The sequence below is a fragment of the Gadus chalcogrammus genome, chromosome 13 (genome assembly GCF_026213295.1).
Source record: "Gadus chalcogrammus isolate NIFS_2021 chromosome 13, NIFS_Gcha_1.0, whole genome shotgun sequence".
Lineage (NCBI taxonomy): Eukaryota > Metazoa > Chordata > Actinopteri > Gadiformes > Gadidae > Gadus > Gadus chalcogrammus.
The window spans coordinates 7,954,334-7,973,001 of record NC_079424.1 but is presented as its reverse complement, the minus strand read 5'-3'; the positions used below and the strand labels follow the sequence as shown (position 1 = coordinate 7,973,001).

At 44.5% G+C, this 18,668-nt stretch overlaps 2 protein-coding genes across 4 annotated transcripts; one reads left to right on the top strand and one right to left on the bottom strand.

Annotated features, from left to right (window-relative positions):
• Positions 1–2,728: 2,728 nt before the first annotated feature.
• Positions 2,729–10,461, bottom strand: ddi2 (DNA-damage inducible protein 2). The gene is made up of 10 exons (XM_056606161.1): positions 8,970–10,461; positions 8,343–8,472; positions 7,830–8,162; positions 6,992–7,118; positions 6,471–6,598; positions 5,813–5,941; positions 5,257–5,360; positions 4,749–4,941; positions 3,043–3,094; positions 2,729–2,806 (listed from the first exon to the last, which is right to left on the bottom strand). Exons 1-9 carry the CDS (start codon positions 9,105–9,107, stop codon positions 3,084–3,086), a joined length of 1,293 nt encoding a protein of 430 aa, XP_056462136.1. The 5' UTR covers positions 9,108–10,461; the 3' UTR covers positions 2,729–2,806; positions 3,043–3,083.
• si:ch73-361p23.3 (tumor necrosis factor receptor superfamily member 4) lies at positions 9,671–18,412 on the top strand. Of its 3 annotated transcripts, none has more exons than XM_056606164.1 (12): positions 9,671–11,656; positions 11,806–11,919; positions 12,166–12,300; positions 12,399–12,474; positions 12,603–12,829; positions 12,930–13,001; positions 13,168–14,435; positions 14,642–14,764; positions 14,957–15,412; positions 15,499–15,569; positions 15,665–17,195; positions 17,933–18,412. In XM_056606164.1, exons 1-7 carry the CDS (start codon positions 11,455–11,457, stop codon positions 13,242–13,244), a joined length of 903 nt encoding a protein of 300 aa, XP_056462139.1. In that variant the 5' UTR covers positions 9,671–11,454; the 3' UTR covers positions 13,245–14,435; positions 14,642–14,764; positions 14,957–15,412; positions 15,499–15,569; positions 15,665–17,195; positions 17,933–18,412. The 3 variants fall into 3 exon arrangements, with proteins under 3 accessions (XP_056462139.1, XP_056462140.1, XP_056462138.1); XM_056606165.1 differs by lacking the exon at positions 17,933–18,412 and having other exon boundaries at positions 15,665–15,784; positions 16,196–17,384; XM_056606163.1 differs by lacking the exon at positions 17,933–18,412 and having other exon boundaries at positions 15,665–17,385.
• Positions 18,413–18,668: the final 256 nt, after the last annotated feature.

The window sequence follows — 18,668 nt, the reverse complement described above, 5'->3', positions numbered from 1 at the left end:
GTCTGTCACCATGGTAACCACATCCTCAAATATCCTCAATATTTTTGTATTTCTTTCTCTGCTTCTTTCTGTTGCACCGTTGTTTGTTTGTTAGTTTAGTCAAAGCACTTTTATTTTTGCTATATACAAATATAGGAAATGATTATAGACGTATATAGAGTACAAAGACTAATTTTATTTTATTTGCAATTTAAAATTCAGTACAAGATAAAGGAAATGCATAAATTTGCCTGAAGTTTGTTTATGACCCAGATAATGTATAATAAAGAAAATAATGTATATAGGATTTAATGACAAAACAGTTGATGGATATGAAGGTACTTGTTTTTTTTTTGGCTTTTTTAACCAGATCCGTCTACACTGAAATTAATATTTTCAGTATGGACAGACAAAACATCAATGTAACATTTCCATCAATAACCATCTAGTCTGCAGACTAGAACTGCTGAACCTTTCAAAGCATAGCATGACAGAGCCGGACACACAAAAGCCATCTTTAACACACACCCATACACATACTGAATTTGTAAGAAAGATTTTTTTTTTCAAGAAAAAAAAATGTAATTCAACGGTTCAACATTTCAAAATGCAAAACAGCTTGCATGAGATTTTAACAAGAGGACAGCGCTGAATAAAAAGGGCTCATAGAAGCAGTTTCTCGCTGCAGAACTTCCTTTACCCTCAACCCAAAAATAAAACAACGATCAATGTTTCTGAAACTTATAAGGAAATGAAAAAAAAAATTGCATTATTTGACACCGTCGTCCTGAGAGACGAAATGTGGCACAGGGACTGGCTAGGACCTCTCGTTCTAACATCCTATAGCCTTCTCATTTTAACTTTTCACCTCCAGTGCATCTAAACGCATTCAGTCTGCTCCAATACTGATTTCATTTAATTATGGGACTTTGTCTGGAATAAAAAGGCCCCAGGCTTGCTCAGATAAAATGGACCCACCAAACAAAACACCTATACCTGCCCACCTCCCTGTAGAAACTTTGCGGACGCCCAGAGCTGCATGCAACACACACACACACACACACACACACACACACACACACACACACACACACACACACAGACACAGACACACACACACGCACGCACATCGGCTTCATTCAGTAACGCAGTAGCGGCCGTTTCCCGACTGAACCACGAGGATGATCCATGCCTGTATGATGTAGATGATAGATCGTCCGGATATACTTTGTAAATAAGAGGCGTCTGAGGAGGAGAGAGAGAGAGAGAGAGAGACGGAGGACTCCCGCGTGATTGGCTGGGCGCGAGAGAGTCTAGGTGGGCACAGTGATATTACGGGCCAGCAGCGCCAGCAGGGCCAGCTCCACCACGCCGTGGGCCTGCTCCAGGGCCTCCGCCGCCTCCCAGGCAGAGAAGCCCTCCGCCTGGATCCTCTGGAGGTGCTCCGCGGGGAACCGGTCACTGGAGGGAGCCGGGCCGGGGGCCGGGGGGGCCGGGGAAGGAGAGGGAGCAGCGGGGCCCGCTGGCCCCCGGAGAGGGCCCAGACTGTCAGGGGTACAGGTGCCCGAGGCCCTCCCGTCCGCTACCCCTCTCCCCTGCTGGCCCTCGGGGGGCTCTCTGACCTCCAGGTCGGCCTGGGGCGGGGGCCCGGACGAGGCCTTCCCCTGCCCCTCCGCCCGGCTCTCGCAGCGGCCGTCGGGGCAAGCCGGCTCCCCTTGTCCCTGCGCGGCCTCCTCCGGCCCCTCTCTGGACGCCCGGCCCCCCTGGCCGGCGGGGCCTGCACTCTCAGAGCCCGCCGGCTCCGTTTCAGCAGCAGGGGCGGCGGCGGCGCGGTTGGCTTTGGCATCGTCGCCTGGTCGTGCGCCGCTGGGTTCAATGGCGGCGGACGGCGGCTCGGCGTCCTCGGGGTCTTTAGAGTCGGGGGGCTGGGCGGGGCGGGGGCCGCCATCGTCCAGCCCGTCTGCGGTCTCGCGGCAGGGCTGTGCGGGGGGGCAGGGCTGAGTCGGGGGGCAGGGCTGTGTCGGGGCGCAGGGCTGAGTCGGGGCGCAGGCCTGAGTCGGGGGGCAGGGCTGCGTTGGGGGGCCGGCGGCGTCCTGGGACCCCGTGCAGCCGTTGGACACCAGCAGCTGGTGGAGCTCCCGCAGGGCGGAGGCCAGCGAGGGCGTGTTGTGGGGGCAGTGCTCGCCCTCGGGCTGGGCTCTCTCCGGCGGGACGGGCCCCTCCGCCTCGCACGGGGGGGACCTCATCTCGGCGCAGGCGGGGTCGCCCGGGTCGAGGGCGGCGGCGGCGGCGAGGGGGTCCGCGGGGAGGGAGAGGGGCCGGGGAGAGGGCGGGGCGGGGGGGTCGAGGGCTGGATGGGCGTCGCCGGACTCCTGCTCCATGGGCTGGGGGGCGGAGAGCTCGCCCGGACTCCTCATCCCGTCGGAGTCCCAATCGATTTCTATGGGCGCAGCGGGCCCTGCTGGCTCCTGGGGGGTCCGGGCGCGCCCTCCGGCCGGGTCCTCAGAGGGGGGCAGCTCTGACGTCTCCCGGGTGAGGCAGTGGGGGGGCAGGAGGGGCAGCGGGGCGGGGCTGGCAGCAGGGGGCAGAGCCTGGGGGTCACAGCCCTGGGCGGGGCCCTCGGCCGGGGACAGGAGAGACTCTGGAGGCCCCTGGAGGCCGGGCGGGTCCCGGGGAGGCTCTGATGGTGGGGGGGCCGTCCGGCTGCAGCCGGGGGGGGTTGGCAGGTTGTCTGCAGCCCAGGGAGGGGAGGGGGACGGTGGGTCCAGGGGGTTAGGCGTTGGGAATGGCTGGGGTTCTGGTGAGGTAGTTTGTCCATCTGCAGTGTCTGGGAAATGTAATGGAAACATTTGAGTTACAAGTGATCATGAGAACACTTTCAAATGGAATCGCCTTTGTCAAACAAAATCAAAAAACGGATTCAAGAAAAACAAAAATATGAGAACAATAAAATAAGTTTGACGATACAGCAAAAAAATGAAATCTAAGCAAAACCAAAAATGTACACAAAAACAAACGACGGTAAGCGATGATGAACCTGGTCTCTCTGTGGATCTGCAGTACCTGATTGGTCGGGCCCTCTCCAGCTGTCTCCCCCATATGCATCAGTGCTGTCCTGCTCAGGGTTAACACGCACACACACACACACACACACGCACACACACACACACACACACCACACAAAGCGTGCAAAGGGGACGCAGAGTTAGCACGCAGGGCATGCACCACACGCTGAAGCCTTTTTCACACACAGAGAAAGGTGCCCACTAAGAGGAGCGCTGCAACCCCGTGACCCCTGAGGTCATAGGTCAACACCGTGACCCCATCGCCTGTAATCACATGACCCCCAACCAACCGCCAAGCAGGCAATTCTCAGCTCACAGCTGTTTCCAGCAGGACATCAATCTACACTAATGAGGATGTTAACCAGGACATAGACAACCTTATTACTGAGATTTACGGTTCACATAAGTACATTGATAGATCAAAGGCTGTGCAAATAGATTTGACTTGAATGACGATATATATGGACTATATGGAATAGTCCGATTTCTCTGCAAGACATAAATCGACACCAATGAGAGTGTTACCCAAGACGGAGACAACCTTAGTACTGGGAGTTATGGTTTATATAAGTACATCGATAGATCAAGGGGATCAAGGATTGTTCAAATAGATTTTACTTGAATGCCTGCATATGGAATAGTCTGATTTCTATTTCCTTTAGGAACCAGACAGAAACAGGGCTGTTAAACTTACCACCACTCGTGCTGTACAAAAACACAATTTGAGATACTCTAGTGCAGTTTGCTTACTTAATAAGAGCGCTGCACGGAGTTCCTTGGTAAAGGATTGAGTACCACCTAGTGGTGAGGTTGCAGACTGCAAACCCCCGAATGCTTTGGGACTCATTCTCTCCAGAGACATTTGTCCCTTATGGTCGACTGAATAAAACTGCCCCACTACCTATGAAGATATAGGGTGTCTATTAAAAAGGTAAAGAAAAACATTCATTCTTATTTTTATGAGATTATAGCCTTAACACATACTACATAATATTATATATTTTATTTCTGCCACATCCGTTCCGCCTGATGCCACTAAATCTTTACATACTACTGAACAACTGATTTTATTTGTCAAGTTAATTGTGAGTGCTAAACACCATTACAAGCTCTCCTTCTTAAAGGCTTTCTGAACACAACATCTGAACGGCCTACAGGTCCTAGTCTCAAGCAAGCTATTATACGCATACTTGATTCAACCTTGCTGCTTTTTAAACTGAAAGTTTAAATTTCAATCCTCGCACCGTCTTACACAACTGTCATTCGGTGATTCGGTCCGTATTAATGCACACAATAACACCCCCTGCTTACCTTGACTACCTTAAGAAACAATGACTGCAGCTACTTAAAGATAATAACACTATTAATGAACTAACAACTGTATCCTTCATTCAGTTAGGATCACTTCATATTCAGATTGATCCTCTCCATTAACTCATCCGTCACATGGTAACTACACCATCATGATGCCATGGAGGGCTTAACTCGCTGGGATGTTGAGATGAAGCCATGAGAGGGAATAAAGAACAGCAGTCAACACTCTTGAGCAGCTTCAAAAAGGAGGCGCATGCAGATGTCTTTCCCAGGGCGGGATGATCTAAAACGTCCAATGGGATAAAAAAAACGAAAACACAAGCTTGTTTGCGGGGAAACCACGGCAACACCTCAGGGTGCACCCCCCCCCCCCCCCCCCTCCCTCCTTACCGCTCTCCTGTATGGACCTCTGGAGCGCCTCCGCCAGCTCGCGGTCCGCCATCTCCTCCGGCGCCGCGTCCTCCCGGCCGTCCGGCCCGTACGCCAGCCGGGCACACTCCGGGAGCTCCGACTCCGGGAGGAAGTGCGTCTCGGTGGACGTGGTGCCGATCAGGAGCACGTTCTTCTTCAGGTCGATGGAGCACTGAGGAGGAGGCGAGAGCAGTGACGTGGTTGTTGCAGGGCTGTTCAATTAGTCTAATTTTGATTTTGATTTGTGGGTCAAACGATCTCCAAACGAATATAATCAAGTGGATTTGAAAATGTTTTTCATTTTTCCGAAGTGGAAATTTCAAAGTTCTTTTCAAAGTTCTCTTGTGGAAGGAATGCTGAATAACCGGATAATTTCTTCAATATTGACCAAAATAATCGTGACTAGGATTTTTTCCATCATGGAGCAGCCGTAGGTCGTTGTGTCGTAAGGGGGAGGTTGTGGCCGCGTCAGGTGCGGCTCGCATACCTGATGTCTCTTCAGCATGTCCAGGCCCAGCAGCATGTCCATGGGCTGGTCCTCCAGGATGGAGAAGGAGCACGGCAGGAAGATGCTTTCTATCACCACCTGAGCTGAGGGGCGTCAACACAACAGGAGCGTCAGCGCCAATGAACTAGACCGGGGTCCATGGTGGAACCACGGGTCTGTGTGGATCAACGGTCATCATTTGTCGCCGGGGAGAACTTCTACAACTCATTCAATAATCTGTGGCCAGCTTCTTCCTCCATTAGAGAGTCTAAATCAAAGAGGAACTCAATTACCGTCAGACACCTAGCCAGCCAGCCTGTCTGCCACGAGGCATAACGACTGCCAGCCTTACGTTTAAAACACAAAGTGAAATCCCAGTAATGGTTTGCTTGGCGAATTGCATTCTGAGTGGGCAATTAGATTCAAAAGAGTCGTAAATGGTAGGAAGATCTTGGGCTATGGAAACACAATGCAGGTTTGGTCCCCACATGCACTACAATGCACTTGAATGATACTGCGCTCAACAATACTCATAGTTGAAGGAGGAGACACCCACCCAGATGAACTCGGCCAATGATCTTCTGGGTGCCCACACCCTTGGCTATCCCAGCCCAGCGACGGTCCACCAGACGCATTATGTTGCAGCGTTCTGCACACGCCTGGCTCATGATGGTCATCTGGGCTCCTACAACCACAAGCATAGGAGTAAGAGAGAACCGCATTATAGCAGGCAGAGAGAACCTCCATTAGTAGTGGCAGAGAGAACCTCCATTATTAGTGGCAGAGAGAACCTATATTATAACAGTCAGAGAGAACCTCCATTATTAGTGGCAGAGTGAACCTGCATTATAAGAGTCAGAGAGAACCTATATTATAAGAGGCAGAGAGAACCTCCATTATTAGTGGCAGAGAGAACCTATATTATAAGAGTCAGAGAGAACCTCCATTATTAGAGGCAGAGTGAACCTGCATTATAAGTGGCAGAGATAACCTGCATCATAAGAGTCAGAGAGAACCTCCATTATTAGAGGCAGAGTGAACCTGCATTATAAGTGGCAGAGATAACCTGCATCATAAGACAACAATAAGGGCATTTCATTTTTCTGCTGCAGCGATATGGCTTTTTTTCTGCATATAGATCTATTATACACGTTGTTCATGTATACTTTTACAATACATCTGTAGAATGGCCAGAAGGCAGTAGGGGTTGTTACCTGAGTCGACAAAGGCTTTGACGGGGTGTCCGTTGACTAAACAGTTGATGTAGAGCATAACCACCTGGCCAAAGCTCTCTGGGGCTTCCTCCATTGCAATGGTCATATTTTCTTCCACATTATGCTGCCTAGAAAACATATCAATTGGTTAAAACGTCAAGCTTAGATTGGGCAGAAATGACTTTGAATCCCATTCGCCAAAACAGCTGTATACCTTAACTATACATACATACTATACATTAACACATGGTTATGCTACAGAAAATACTAAACATAAACCGTAAAGCCATCTCTCCGGTAGCTACAATTAGGATCACTTTGAGACGCGATAGACATAATGTACAAAAGATTAACCTTGTTTCATTCTGATCCCTATGGCTTTCTGATCCCCTTCTGATCCCACTCTAACTAGGTTGTGAGGCATTCACTTTTTTTTGTTTCAATGATGCCAACCTAAATTGTATGCTTTTGTATGGCATTATGTTGGTTGTTGTAAGCCTCCGAAACCATGCAACCTATACCTGATGTCCTCTTCTATCTTGGCCTGAGCGTCCAGGTCGAAGGGGTCCGCAGTGAGGAGTCTGATGCGCTCCTGCTCCCTCCGGGCTCGGTCCTGCTGCTGCTCCACAAGCACTTTAGTAAAGCGCTCTGAGGAAACACACAGGACGTCACTTTAGGTAATGTCCTTGTTTGACTTGAGTGACACACTGCAGAAACACAGGATAACTCTTTAGGTAATGTCCTTGTTTGACTTGAGTGACACACTGCAGAAACACAGGACGTCTCTTTATGTAATGTCCTTGTTTCACTACAGGTACACACTGCAGAAACACAGGACATATCTTGATTTGATACGCTGTGTTCACTTTAGTGAACAAAGTTCACTTTAGTGTGTGTTCACTTTAGTGAACACAGGTCATTTTTCCCTTTAGTGTCCTTGTTTCACTTTACTGAAACGCACTTTAGAAACACACAAGACGACTCTTTATTCAAGGTCCTTGGTTCCCTCTGTGAACAGATCAGTTTACGCTGTAGTGCAATGCTCTGCTATTACAAAGATGAGGAGCACCACCTTTTCTCACGCTTTAGAGAAATGACCCGCAGAAACACAGAGAAAAACGTCCTTGTTTCACTTTAGTCGTTTCATTTTCACTTTAGTGAAACAATCCAGAAACCCAAAGGACAAGTCATTATTTAACGTTGTTGTTTTGTGATTGACATGAGAAGAAAATGTAAATTTGGAATAACTAAGTCCTCTCCAACATAGAATGCACAGCAATTAAATCCAAATAAGAAAAATTAACACTCCAATAAAATCACTCAACCACTGCCACACATAAACATGCCAGCGTCACTCACCCAGGTCCCCACTAAGCAGTGCCTCGGCCAGGGGTGGGTTTCGCTCCTTTAGCAGCGACAGCTCATGAGGGTTGGACAACAGCATCTGCTGGAGCAGGGCCGGGTCATCCAGCCCCGGCAGAGAGGAGCCAGAGCCCGAGGCGCGGGAGGCCGACGGCGTGGACGGCTGTGGAGCAGGCGGGAGCGAGGCTGAAGGCTGGGCCGGGGATGGGGTCGGCTGCTGCTGCTGCTGCAGGGAGGGTTGATGCTGTTGCTGCCTTGGCGCAGCACGCTGTCCGCCCGAAGAGGAGGTGCCCGGCACTGTGATGGAACGAAAGTCGATATGGGGCAGACCTATGGAGACAACGAGGGGGGTCAACACATTTTTTAAACACATAGCACTTTAATGTTAATGCGGTTTCGTACTTTAAGGGAAGGGTGAACTTTTCATGTTGATCAAATGGTACAACATGCACAAGTATATAATAATAGCCAATCGCATTGCAAGGTTAATTTCCAACAAACCTATCCTACCTGGGAAAGCGGGTTGTGTTGGTGGGGGTCTCCTGTCTGCTTGTCTGAGCACAACCACATCTCCATCCTTCACACCGTAGTTGCCCAAAGCGCGAGTTAAGTCCACAAGAGGTTGTTCCGTGTACAGGATCTATGTGTTTGGGTTACGAATATAAGCACAGCGGTCATAGTTAATACTTTCTTTGTAAAGGACCATCACATCGTTGTTCTGGCTATGATTGCATCCTACTTGCCATCCTATAAACTAAACAGCGAATGCTAACTTTATCTCGCAGCTAGCTTTATACATTTATTCTCTAGCTCATGTCACATCACAGCATGCACCCAACTGCAAAAACAGCATCCACTACGGCGTAGGTCCTTAATTCATAGCTAGTTCTCTCTGAAGATTAACGTTGTACACTAGCCATGCCCATGTGCCTTAACATGACTTGGTTGAAGTAGACGCATACAGAAATCTAACCGCAAACGTGGACATTGAGCCGAAAATCTTAACGACGCTCTTTATATAGCCCATTAAGTGAAGCAACCTGCTTAAGTGTCAGATAGCAAAAGTGCGAATCATGCTAGCGAGCTAGCATAGCTCTATTGCTTTGGTGAGCTACTATCTAACCACTCAAGCCGTACCTGGATCTCTCCGGCTGGGATGCCCGATTCTAGTTCACACAGCGCTACAAAGTCTCTGAGTTCAAGCTCTGGAGAAACATCGAGGGCGAAAGTTGTTTCTGGGCGATCCCTCGGCGCGCAGAAGACCGTAATCTGCATCGCTGTTCTGGGGCAGGATCAGGTGATTCACGGAGCCGCGGTACTGGAGAACCACTTTACTTTGTGTACTTTCTTCTTCCAGTGGAGAATACACGCTAATGAGCCGTGTGTTCGAGCTTAACCCAGTGGTTATAATTTATATCAATTTAACGTTTTCATCAAATAGAACTTCAGCCACAAAACTGAAAGCACCAGCCCCTCAGTTTAAAGACAGTTATTCGTTTATCAACAAAACACCAATCACACAGTGTGCCGTATTCTGCATCGCATTTTCGACACGTCAAATTATGACTTTACTGTCGTGAATTCTCGCGAGAAACCAAAGCGTTCATCTTCATGTTGACCCACAGGGGGATTTATTTAGTTAATTTATATTTGATATATTAATACATACATGTTAATTTCAGTTTAGCACAAATATGTCATTTGACCATTATTCTTATAGCCATCTTTTTTTTTAATAATGAATTAGTTCCACTGTCAAATACAAATCAAATGGTTACGATTTAAGAAATATTTATCTAGATATCTAGACAAAAGACAATAAAATATATATGTCAGCTATTACTTTCTTTCTATATCAGGATTTCCTCGATGGCCAAATGTATTGCAAGGGAAGGTTCTGAATTCCAAAGCAAAGTAAGCTCTGTTATGGGATTTTCTATCTCCAAAATAAACCTCTTAACCATGTACATTTAATCATTTGCTGAAACACCGGCCTGAGCAAATATTGATTCGTTATTTATTGATCTGCATTAAGTTATTGTAGCATTTTAATTTTTTGGGTTTAAAGTACGTGTTTCTTACATGCATATATTGCCTTAAATGGCCAATATATGATATATTTTATGTTGAAATTTAACTCAAATGAGATCCTCACCGACTCTCTTCCGTTGCGTAGAACTGCCTTTGGGCTGATTTCTATCATTAGATTTGGGTCGGTTTTGCCTGGAAAAACGACGGAAGTGAGTGTGAAATGACTCTTCTTCCATATCATTTCAAATCTTCGTGCTATTGCCGTCTACTTATTTGTTACTTTGCATGTCAAAAGTAATATCACTGTCTAAAAAATTACCCTGTTATACTGTACGTATTTAACTGTTGACTGGAATTTGACTTTGAGGTGTTTTTGATTAAGCTATGTTGGGTTGTAAATACTTTTCTCATGAACCCAAATACTCAGCTCTTTGTTTGTAATTGGTGTGCAACCTTCCATCTGCGAAGTAGGAGTTTGCAAATTAATCAACAGCGTTTCGAGTTCCACCCGTCTCATTGGCAACCACAGAAATATATCAAACGATCATTGCCGGGTAATTTCCGTGAATAAAACCCACATCTTGTTCCGATGCTAATCAAATATTCCACTGTTTGACAATAACAGCTAAGTTCTTAAGCTAAATGTTAAAAATGAAGGCATAACATTCATGAATTAATTCAACATTCAATAGAATAAACTATTTATAAAACTATATCTATGTTTAATTCAAACTGTAACATTGCTGACAAGGAGAGCTTCTGCTGACTGTTTAAAAATTCGTCAAAATTGAACATTTGAGTAGCAGAAACAGGAGGTAACAAAAAAATGTCCCATGTATGGGATGAAATAAAGTTCTTATCTTATCTTATCTTACAATCTGGCTATGAAGATTGCATAATGAAGGTGTGTGGTTTGCTACATATCCTCCAAAACGTTACACTCTTGATGTTTGATTATCAATAGCAATGTATACTTTTATATTATTGTATACAAGTAACATTTTGTTTTCAATGCACCCTCCAAATGCTCTATTTCAACGCTTTACAATACAAGTGTGGACACAGACCTGCCACCATTACATGCAGTGTTTTTGATATGTAGTTGTCATTATGAATAACAATAATATAATGCTTCTGTTGTATGTGCTAAGGGGCTCTACTTTAGAACAAAAAGGCTGTGATCCGCGTTAACATTATGTACAACTGTATGAATTGAGGCTCTTTAGAACTAGGCCTCATTCAGCCATCCCATAATGTCCCGGGTTCAAGGCCACCATCCTTTATTGTTTCATGGATCAAGAAGTGAAGCAGGCCACCCCATATCTGGGAGATCTTCCAGTATTGAGGATGTTTAAAACAAGACATCCAATTCCACTACTGCACAATATAATCAAAACGGTTGAAACAACAAGAAACACCATCCACAATCAAGAAAAAACTTGTTTTTTTAAACCAACTGTTGGTAGGACCATGATCATTTGGTGACGCAGAAGCTATAAAGCCACTTTCCAGTTGCCCTCTAGCTTCTTCGTCACTAAAATATAATTATGAGGGTGAGGAAAGCAGAGCTACGTCACGTCTCGTAGGCTAGATGATGGGATTCCATCTCTGCTGTTCTTCATCTCCAGCTGCGCAAGGCACAGGTGCCTTCGGCTGTACTCCGGGTCTAAGTACCAACGCTAAGATGCCAACTTTAGTTCTGCAGACAAGCAGGCTGCCGTTGATACTCATATGGACTATGTACTTTAATGGACTTGTGATCGCTTTGGATGCCTCTTTCCATTGCATTAAAGGTAAAGTGCTTCTTATTTATGCCAGTATAAATGTTGTAGAATATAAAAGTTTGTTCTTTTTGTAAGTTGTATATGTTTATGTGTAAATGTTTCTGAATACATAGTTCCTTATCAGAATGTATTAACTGTACTGTTTCTCATTGCTCTAGGACAACGAGTAGCTAATCGGGCTAAAAAAATTTGTGAACAATGCAGTGAAGGTTATTATCAGCCTGAAGCCAGTGATTCCCAATTCTGTGTGGCTTGCACAAAATGCGATGAAAGTAGGTCTAATAAAATGAACATCAAGCATTTTGAATTTAGGTGTTGATTTGAAATATGACTGAGACTAGGGTGATATTCAACAAAATACCTAACCACTCATTCATTTACATCTAAGGATTCATAGACTATCATCCCGCTTTACTTTCATTTGCCTAAAGATGATATATTATATAACCATTATATTAATCATCCTCATACAGATGCGCTTGTTGTTATAGAATAGTCAAATGTTTTCTTTATTCTAGAACGAGGGAGTAAAGAAGAAAGCCCGTGCTCCCCCACTGTGAACAGAGTATGCCGCTGCCTTAAAGGGTTCAGTCCCAGTGAGGATGACTCTGCCACTTGCAAATGTGAAAAAGGTTCCGGGAAACCGATGGACGGTAACACATGGAACACAGCAAAGATGTTTATGTGTCGATCACACTTGGATAAAGTCAAATTGATCAATGTAATAAATGCACTGCTTTCTTTTTCCCAGGTCATGAAGAGTGTCGAGAATGTGGAGAAGGCTATTTCTCCACCAGAATTGATTCAGTTTGCAGCCCATGGACGAAGTATGTAACCATTCTACATCAATGGCTGTTTTTATAAATCACATATACAGCGACTCACCACAATAAGTTCTGATGCTCCAAAAGAGGTCTTGGCCTACCCTATCTTATGACCCCTCTCCTTCCGACAGATGTACAGACAACAAAGTGCGGATCAATGGCAGCAAGACATCAGATGTTGTCTGCCATGACCATTTGCCTCCTATCACAATGACCCCTGGGTTGAAGACCGAGACCACCTCCTTGAGGACACTCCATACGTCCCCGCCTCCAGAAATCAGCACACCCACAGCGTTACCTCATCAGAAGGCACCTGCCAATAACACGCCGGCTGCAGTCCACAACAGAAAAAACCATGGTGTGAATTTAACCTGTTCTGTCCTGTTGGGTATTCTAGAAGCCCCGTGTGCACTTTTCAGGGATGATGTCATTGAGGCTGTGTTTTTCTTCCTTCTCAGTCATTGGGGGGCTCGTTGTTGGAGTCGTTGTTGGACTGCTTATACTGACTGCTGTGGTAATTAGATGCAGAGGTATGCTTTGTGCCAAGCATGATTAATACCAAGTGCCCAAAATGATGTACACTCTAGATGTCGTGTGTCTATTTTAATCTTACAGGAAAAAACATGTTATTTGAACAGTGTAGGTTTATCAACACCATTTATTAGTTTTGTTTCTCTCTCCTTCTTTTGTTCCCAGCGAAAGAGGACCCAGCGTGTAAAAGCCCCATCAAAGAAACCCAGCAAGAAAAAAATCATTTAATGGACACAGTATAGACTTCTATACGTAGCTCAGATGGCTGGGCTGAACTTCGGTTATAGTGGAACCTTTTCAAACGTCTAGGCTTAGCCTAGAGCCACCTCTTCAACGACTAAGAACAAACGTCTATTAACCGTCCATATGTCATCCAGGCTAAATTATAGCTAATTTGGGCTATCAGTGATAGTTCAACAAACTTCTAGGCTTTGCCTAGCCTTCAGTAAGATATTTCTATGATTCATATGGACATCTGAAAGCCATCTATACAATGTCAAGGCCATATCACGGTTCATGTTTACCTGAGATTTACACATATTTGTATTAATTAATATAGATCTATTTTCTGCCTAAATCTACAACAACTTTTACAAAAAATGTAATATTCAAATAAATTGTAACCTCATTGGTATGTTGTAATGCCTGTGTTTATTGAGAATTATGTGCTGTCTCTGGTTCATACAACTGGGTATAGGATTCCCATTTAGTTTAATACTTATAGACCATTAATATAACTAGACCAAATAAGTTGAGTGTTTAACAAATAACTAGTAACCTCTGTGCTCTTTCTGTATCTGTAAAGGTCAGGTATTTACCTAAATAAGCCTACGTAAACTTAAGAGAATTTCCGCTGAAGGGAAACGAGCATCTTACCAACCACAATCTAAAGCAAAGGTGATAGCCTCTGATTTGGTTAGCTGCTAGGTTATAACTATTTCACTCCCCGTCTCCTGTATAGGCCCCCTATATTTTCTAATATTCTAATATAAAAACAACAAACATACGATTGGGGCTTATCCTAAAGAAAGTTCAGGAACATTGTCAAGGGAAAACATAATTGGTTGACTCACATGTGTTGTGGGGTACACAGCACATGATTTAATACGGAAGTGTGTTTTACGGGAAGGCGACACTGGTCTGTGACCGCAGCATGTGCACCTTAAGTGACCAAAATAACCAGTCGTGGGCTTTCACATCACACAAGTTCGCAGAAGGTTACTGCTTCATGGACTGTTTAACCTAGCCTTGGAACAGAACAAACGGACTATCTGCGTGCTCATGTTTAAATTGCTCTCTTAAAATGAGCTCTTTAATTCTGTGCTTCGGACTTCTATGTTTTATTGATGCTTGGGCTGTAAATTTTGCTTTGTCCTGCGGGGAGCTGCAGTTTCAGAGTGCAGAAGGCAGGTGCTGTAAATCCTGTGGTAAAGGTAAAACTGAATTTTGTATTAATTTAAAAAATCATTGTTCAAAATGGTGAAATGACAAACCTGTTATAATCTAAACTGTTATTAAGGCATAACCGTTACATTATCAATTATTTCATGTTTTATTGGATATCTCCATGGCTTCTTTTGTTTCCCTCCAAATGTTTCTTCACATTGAAGAATGCTAAATGATATCTCTTTTTTCAAAGGTAAATATGTCTTGGTGGAGTGTTCTAAAGACCATGAGACCGAATGTCTTCCATGTAAGCCAGGAACTTACAAGGACAGCATCAGCCCTTCCGAGTGTCAATCCTGCCTTACGTGTTCAAACAGTAAGACATCTATGCCCTAATTAAAATACAAAGGATATTCAAGGAAGAGTTATGGGAGGTGTTTTTCTGTTTTTGCGGTGAAAATTGTTTTCTACTTTAGTGAGTTTTATCGGAACTGAGGGCTTAACCATTGTACCCAACTATGATTCAAAGTCACGGTTGATTTTTAACCTTTGGCGCGCGTGTCTGCAGAAACACTGGAACAATGTACAAAAACCACAAATGCAAAGTGCTCCTGTTCTGAGGGCTACATGTGTTCAGACGAACACTGTTCCAAGTGTGAGGTGAAGAAAAGATGTCAACTTGGGGAGAAACTTAAGCGTAAAGGCAAGAGACATGACACTACTTTTTTAACCATTATAATACAACTATAATACAGTACAATACAACAAAGTCTAATATGATCATTAAACATTATTCTTGCTTAAAGTTAATGTCCTAAAATGGGAATTTGCAAACATTAAGAAATGTAGTTCAAGTGAATTAAAGTTGAATCGTTCCAATAACAAATAATTTTAAAACTGATGTAATGACTAACGTACCAGTTTCTTCTAATTCAGGAAATAAGGATTTTTCATACGAATGTGAACCGTGTCCTGATAAAACATACTCGGACACGCACGACGGCAACTGCAAATCAATAACTCAGTGAGTCAGTATAGTGAGTAGACACCACTTGTACCCTGCTTAGATGTTTCTGTGGCTTTAATATGTTCAATTTGTGAAATAAACAGGTGCAGTGACAGCGGCCTCTTTGAAGTCTTTCCAGGAAACAAAACCCACAATGCAAGATGCTCTCTATATGGTATGCTAGCAGACCTTCGTCAGAATTTCCGGTACCAGACACAACTGATGTACACATTCTAAATAGTGAGACAGTGATCACATTTCTCTAACCAGATGCAGAGGTGCCATATCGGTGGGAATCAACGATCAGTGTCATTAACTTGGCTTGTAGCATCTTGCTGCTGCTCATCCTTCTCTATGCCTGTGTGAAGAAAACTATGAGGCACACACATGGTTTGTACTCCATAATCCTGCATTATGGTTTTTTTTCCCAGTAGCTTGAGTTGTGAGAAATCTAAATTGGAGCTGAATAAAATTAAATCCCTGGATGGAATGACATCCAGAGATGGCCACATTTTAATCTTTTAAAACGTTGTAGTATCTGGAGAAAATAGCTGCAGTAGAAAAGTGACATAGCTCAGATTTGGTCATTTTGATTCAACAAAACAAGCACTTCTCACATAAAGATGACTTAATATGTGTCCATTCCCAATCTTAGATTTGGTAAGTATATAATTAATATTGTATTGAATAGTGTAGTAGTAATATTTAGCATTGAAAACTATTTTCTAGAGGGTTCAATGTGGAGACCAAGTTTTTTGGAAATTACTTGTATTTAAAAACATGCAATCTCCATTTCTCTAGCGAACGACATTGCTGTGTTTGCCCCTGTATCTACAACCACACCAGAATATCCATACCCAAAAGAGGAGATTGGAGAAAAGTTTTCCATTTGCCAACTATGATGTTCTGATGCCATGATGTATCCAAGGACAATATTATTGGTGACTTACAAAGCATTTAGAAACTAATATAGATCTTAGAACACTTGTTGACTCAATAGATATGGTTATCAAAGAGATACATGGGTTTGAAAGGCTATATAGTCAGTGTCACTATGTCCCCATTGTATTTGGGACAATTTAGCTGCTTATTTTCTGCAGTATGTACGATGATGTCTTTTTTCATATAGGCCTATATATTTTTTTATTTTTTTATTTTATTGAATGTAATATATAACTATCCTGTCCGTGGTGAGTAGAGACAGTTGACGTTGAAGGGCTTAACAAGTTGCACAGATGTGGCAATTCTTTCTGTTGGACTAATTAGACGTACAATGGCAAGCTTTAAAGTCGCACAATTCCTACAGTATTGTCCATAATGCTAAAGCATTGTGGTAGTGCTGAGCTTGGATTAACTTAATAAAAAGACAATCATAACATTTCCTTTGTCTTCAACCGGCATTATGTTTTTGTATTTAATTTTGAATTTGCATGTTGTATTTGCACATAAGTCTTTGCTTATGTGTTGCATTTGTCAGTATCTCTTCTCTATCTTTGATTACTATCAACCACTTTTTCTATCTTAAATAGGTGAACATTCGTAAAATATAATGTCTTACTGCCGAGATAGTCTTGAGGCAAGAACAACTAGGCCTACTTAAAGGTACAAAATGTAATATTTCGGCATTCAAATATGTGAAAAAGACTAGACCAATGAAATATTATAATTTCTTGGGTACTTGCAGTATCCCAAATGTTTTCAACCATTGCTAAACTCAGGTTTATCTGACATTTAAAATCGAAACGTCCCAGGCAATCTTAATAGCATAATTTCCCCTACCACTAGCATACGGGAACAGAAAGTAAGTAAGGAAGTCGGCGACCTAGATATTTATCCACTCTATCGCCTCTGTTGTTTTTTTCATTCTATTGTTTTTATTGCTAATTCTTGATGGAACACGATTATTAAGTCCAGTTTGCAGGGACTTCTGAAACCGAAGCTGTCCATGTAAAGCAGAAAACCTACTTGTGAATCAAATTACCCAAGACATAACCTGACAAGAGGAGAGATAGCCTACGAGTCTTAATAACGAGTAACGCATTTGTATAATGTCTCAGACATTGCGTTTGTATTACACTCAAGAAAATCAAATTATTGGGTTAGGACCATCGCAAGTTGGACCTCTGGCGCCCTCCCAGGTCCTTTGCGGCGGAGACATTGTCCGGGGTTTGTTTATCACTATGGGTGGGTTAGCGTTGCTGAGACTGAGTTGTTGTTCCCGACACCGTCGAAGAGACGTTTATGTTGGTTGGTTATTATGAGTCTGTTTCGGTGTGTCATGTGTGTGTTCAATAAAGGCAACTCTCTGAGTCGTGCGGTGTAAGGGGCGCGAGAGTTGCATAACATCCCTTGCCCACTGCATCCGTCCGTTGACGGATCTCATTGACTTTGCATGGGGTGATCCCGAAATGCATTTTGGGTCCGTCCATTCCGTCGGCTCTGTCTCTTGCGTTCAGAAGTTGAGAACATTTTAACTTTTCAGGCTGCAATGCAACGGATCCGTCAGCCAATCAGATCGTGGCTTACCTCTCCCTGCAGGGACTGGTGCCGGAGTGTCTGGGGCAGCATGTCCGCCTCACCCGGCCCCAGACCCTCGATGCAGCTCTGGACCAGGCAGAACGGGCTGAGGTGGAGCTGTGCATCCGTGGACGCGGCTGGGGCAGCCCTCCCCCTCGGCACAAAGAACGGCGGGCTCCAGTCCAGGCAGCGGAAGGACCGGGTCCGGACGGCCACCTTTTCCGCCACCGACACGGCTGAGGCTTCCCATGCGCTGTGCGAAAGGGCTGTCCGTGAGCTGCAGCAGTGTCGGCAGCTGGGGCTGGTCGAGGACTGCGCGTTGATGGGGCAGCGTGCCACCCATCCTCGTCCCCGGAGGGATCGAGGAAGCCGGTGGCGGGCCAATGTATTTACCCCGTATAAGAAGTGTATCATCAACATGCATTCAGTACCCACTAGGCTTCGATTTCACCCAAGGCTGAATTACATCTTTTCCTAAACGTTGGTCATCAACGAGGTCGTAAAGTAGTAACTTCGGGTACATCTGTCTAAATAAACGTTTTTTTCTTCTGAAGTGTTTACAATCTTTATTCAATCATTGCGCCACGACCGAACTGACGGGGATATTCTCTGATATTATGAATCTGAAAGACTGCGTCGGGTTCTCCAACACTCTGGCACTTCCACAGCAAGTAAAGACTCATAGTGGGGGTTATCTCGGTCATGGTGGCGAAGGAATGGGGGAAAGGAACTTTGGCTTTGACTCAGATTGAACCGC